This window comes from Myotis davidii, unplaced genomic scaffold (genome assembly GCF_000327345.1).
Source record: "Myotis davidii unplaced genomic scaffold, ASM32734v1 scaffold496, whole genome shotgun sequence".
Lineage (NCBI taxonomy): Eukaryota > Metazoa > Chordata > Mammalia > Chiroptera > Vespertilionidae > Myotis > Myotis davidii.
In genome coordinates, this window is record NW_006289398.1 from 7,459,135 (window position 1) to 7,463,702 (window position 4,568).

At 59.4% G+C, this 4,568-nt stretch overlaps 1 protein-coding gene across 1 annotated transcript in view; it reads right to left on the reverse strand.

The window, feature by feature from the left end:
• Window positions 1-1,112: 1,112 nt before the first annotated feature.
• The window catches only part of ANKRD55 (ankyrin repeat domain 55), a 97,591-nt gene continuing 94,135 nt past the window's right edge, over window positions 1,113-4,568 (reverse strand). The window contains exons 11-12 of the mRNA XM_015562614.1: window positions 3,581-3,673; window positions 1,113-1,539 (exon numbers count right to left, since the gene is read on the reverse strand). Of these exons, the coding sequence (XP_015418100.1) occupies window positions 1,433-1,539; window positions 3,581-3,673 (200 nt within the window). The 3' untranslated portion in view covers window positions 1,113-1,432. The remainder of the gene's footprint in view (window positions 1,540-3,580; window positions 3,674-4,568) is intronic.

A 4,568-nucleotide genomic window follows, 5' to 3' on the forward strand; every position in this document is an offset into this window, starting at 1 on the left:
TTGTCCACATGGGCTGTGCACCAATCACCCCTCACCCTCACTTCCCACACCCACCCTCGCCCACCCTGCCCCTCGCTTCCTCCCCTTCTTTCCTGAACCGACCAAGTGCCTGCTGCCCGCGGACACTACATACATCCTACACGTGCAAGTGCCTGCTGCCCGCGGACACTACATACATCCTACACGTGCAAGTGCCTGCTGCCCGCGGACACTACATACATCCTACACGTGCAATTGCCTGCTGCCTGCGAACACTGCACCAACCCTAGACGTGCAGGGAGGGCTGTGCTGGCCTCAGGGAGCGTCTGTCATGTTGTTGGCATGGTCTGACCTCTCTAAACAAGTAATGCTAACGTGAAAGGTACATGTTGTACTTGAGGTACTTACAGAATAACACCCAGGCTCACAAATAGCATGGAGGGCCCGGACTGTGTGGCTCAGTGGTTGAGCATAGGCCTATGAGCCAGGAGGTCACGGTTTGATTCCCCATCAGGCACAGGCCCAGGTTGCAGACTTGACCCCCCAGTGTGGGGCGTGCAGGGGGCAGCTGATCCATGATTTTCTCATCATTGATGTTTCTATCTCTCTCTCCCTTCCTCCCTGAAATCAATAAGAATATATTCAAACCTATAACAACATGGATGACTGTGACCTTATGTGGCTACGTCTTGACCTTCACATCAGTCCAGGCCACACAGACACCCGGGAGGGAGGCAGGCAGCGAGCCCCGAGCTCTGCCACGTCAGGGCTGTGGGGCTGCCTTGAGGAAGCGGAGGTCATTCTGCTGAAACAGAAAAACAGACGATTCCACGCGCAGAGTCTGGGAACGTGCGGGCAATGCCCGCCCCGTCCTGCTGGGCCGAGATGTGGGCCGGCCGACGCTGCGGGAACCATCGGTCCGTTCTGACGTCGTCAATACGTGGAAGTGATCACAGGACAAAGAAGGTTCGGGATCACCGTCCAGAGGTTCGGGCTGCGGCCGGGAACGGACACGGCTGGACACGCGTGTGCAGAACACTGCGTGTGAGCCATGAGCCGACGGGAGGCCTGACCGCTTCGCTCCTCATTAACTGTCGTCGGCACGAGGAAGACGACGACAAACACGAAGGACAGTGGAGGAAGCAGCCTTGTTGTTTATTCAGCAAAGCTCCCGTCACCAAACACCCAGCAAGCCGTTCGCAAGCCGCACATCAGCCCGCGTGGCACGACTGCCCGGCAGCCGCGCCTCCTGCCGAGAGCACGCGTGGCCGCACTCACGCTCACGGCCCCGCCGCCGGCACGCCAGGCGCTCTGCTTGTGGGAAACGCTCTTTGGAGTGAGGCCGCCGATGACAAAGCGGAGAACGGCTTAGAGGAGGGTCACGGAATCAGTCTCTTCCCACAAACCGAGCGGCCTGGCCCTCCGGTGAGGTGACTGACAGGCACGGTCCGGGTCAGCGCTCCTGGCCGGGGGGCTCGCCCTCCTCCGCGGCCTCGTGGCCCCGCTGGCTGGGGATGGCGGGGAGCACGCGGGGCGTCCTCAGCGGCTCTCCAGACAGAACTGGGGGGAGAGAGAAGGAGACACGTCAAAGCCGCTTCTCTGAGTCTGTGGGAGCGGCGACAGGAGACACACGTGTTATTTCTTGTCTTTTTTAAATAGATTTTTATTGATCTCAGGGAGGAAGGGAGAAGGAGAGAGAGAAACATCAATGACGAGAGAGAATCACTGATCGGCTGCCTCCTGCACGGCCCCTACTGGGGACTGAGCCCACAACCCCGGGCACGTGCCCTGGACCAGAATCAAACCCAGGACCCCTGAGTCCACAGGCCGGCGCCCTATCCACGGAGCCACACTGGCCAGGGCTGAGTGTCATTTGTGAAGGAGGGCATGTCTTGGGGGAGCCAGACTGCACACCCGACGTCTGTTCAGACAGAGGCTGGTTTCTGCTTAGCGACAAGGTCACAAAGGCGGCCCGACTTTCCTTCGGTGACTGAGCTCCTGGCACAGAAAACGCTCACGGCACAGAGCATGTGCACGTATGTGTGTGCGTGTGTGCATGTGTGTGCCTGTCTGTGTGCAAGGGCAGAGGAGCCGGAGCTAAGGCAGAGACCTTGCTCTCGGCGGCTCACAGGAGACTTGGGCAGAACCCACCATCTCTCCCTCTCCTTCCGCTAAATGACGGGGTGGCACCAAAACCCCGGTCACTGTCGCCCCGAAGGTTCCAGAAGCTTCGATGGGTTCCCTCCCCACTGGGTCGGGGAACAGAGGACATTTCCTCGGGAAAACGGTTGCCAAGTTTGACCTTCTCATCTCATTTACTTCTCCCAGCAGCGCAGCAGGCTGGCCTGTCCCAGGCTCAGGGGAGACGGACATCCAGAAAGAGGGAGGGCAGCTCTGACTTCACTCACTCCCTACAGCCCAGAGGAGTGGAGGGTGCGCGTGTGCATGTGTGTGTGTGCCTGGGTGTGTGTTATAACAGGGTGGCTGGGCTGGGCTGGGCTGGGGAGGAAGGACACGAGGGCCCAGGAAGCACGCTTGTGTTGGGAGCAGCCGCCTGTAGCCTGAGCTGTGCTCCTGGCGCTGCTCTTCACCGCGTAAGGCCGCTGAGCGAGACCTCAGTCTCCCCGTCTGCACAATGGGAACAAGGGGAGATCTGCCTCCGACATGGAGTTGCTGGGTGAAGCCGGTCAAGTGGAATGAAGGTAACTAGAAGAGGACGTTCTGCCAAGAGAAGGCGGGGCCTGCAAGCGGGCCACGTCAGAACAAAGCCTTACAGGTAGGATTCATTGTTCTGAGCAGAGTTCCCTTGGGTCCAGGAGGGCATGGAAAGTTCAAGGGAGGGTGCACAGCTGCTGGTTGAGAGGGTCTTTGTATAACATAGGAAATTAATAGTTTAATGTATAACTTAGCTCAGATGATCTCCTAGCCATGCCCGTTTACCATTGTCACTTGCTGTGCTCCCCCAATAGAAGCCATGAGGGCCTTGGGGGTTTTGCTACATGCCTGAGCGAGCGGTAGCCCTCTGTTTCTCCAGCTCAGTCCTGCAGGCCGAGCTCATCTCAGTGTCACCTTCACCTGCAGACGACCTGCCCTGGGCGTGTGGCCGGAATCAACTTTATCCCACGCACCCGGGCGGCACTTTCAAACACAAGCACGAGGTCCCCGCTGGAGGGAGCCGATGGGTATTCCTACTGTGAGACGTTTTGTGTAAAACAGAACTGGAATCGGTAACGGCAACGCGACCTTGACGAGAGCATCCTCCCTGTCGGGCGGTGGGGCCTGGCGCAGGGCAGACACTCATCACAGGGGGCACGTGCCAAGCGCCGTCCCAGGGGCAGGATGTGAAGCCCCTTTTAACCACGCGGACAGTCACAGCAACACAGACAGCAAAACCTGTTCTGGCTTCTACGGTCCACACAGAAGGCGCCGGAGGGAAGGAGCAGCCTGTTCACCGGCCGTGAGGACCGGCTCCATTCCCTGCCCGCCCTGCCCTCCCACTTTAAAGCGAAAGTGAGTGACATAACAACCAGCTGCGCCCGGACGGACGGACGGACCTGTGGGCACCGGCAGTGGAGGCGGAGGCGGGGGGCGGGACACTCACATTTCTGGTCGGCCAGGGGCGCCAGGCTGCTCCGGGCGAAGGGCAAGTCCCTGATCGCGGGTCTGTTTGGGGAGAGCTGCGGGAAACTTGGTCCTGGGGACAAACACATTTGCATCAGCCACTTAAGACTCAACCAACTGCCGATGAGAACACCAGCGGGTAAGAGAGCATCCCTGTCAGACGCTAACAACAACGACATCATAATAACAACAGCCACCCTGGGCCGAATGTCTGTCATATGCCTGTCACTGTTTAAATGAAAGGAAAAGGCATCAAGTCATTTCTGGGGTGAACTAGTCTAAATGGGTGTGGTGAGCAGGCGCGCTGGCCTCCACCCGAACAACGTAGAAGCCGGAGAATTCACCAGGGGAATGTGTCCCGGAGTCCGGGGGCCGGCGGCCACTGAGCAGCGCACCCGACGAAGGTGGCACAGCCTCCAGCTCCCCGGTGGGCGCCCACCACCCTGTGTTTATCCCTGAGGGCCCCGTGGGGCGAACAGCTTCAAAGCCGCGATTAAAACGACAAACCAACGAGGAAAACCTTCCTGCGCAGAATCACAGCGAGACACGTATCTGCTCACCTGTCAGGGACGTTCGAGCAGAAGTTTGCAGAAACAAGACCTGAGATAACGGTGAGGACGGACCCTGTGTGTGAAGCGCTGACTGTTGTTGGAAAGTGGGCTCAGTGCGTGGGCGTGATCTCCTGCGACCCCGACAGCCACGCCCCCAACTCCCTCCTCCCCCCGCCCAGGAGGCAGCGCTGTCACCATCACCATCACCACAGACACTGCCCTGGGGAGCCCTCACAGTTCCCGAGGCCAACCTGGAAGGGACAGAGCCGGCTCCCACTCAGGTCTGTCTGACCCTAAGACTCAAGCTCTCCCTCCTCCCCGGGAGCCAGGGCAGTATCAGGGCTGGGGAGGCGAGAGGGCTGGGGTGTGTGTGTGTGTGTGTGTGTGTGTGTGTGAGTGTGTGAGCAGGTCAGTGAC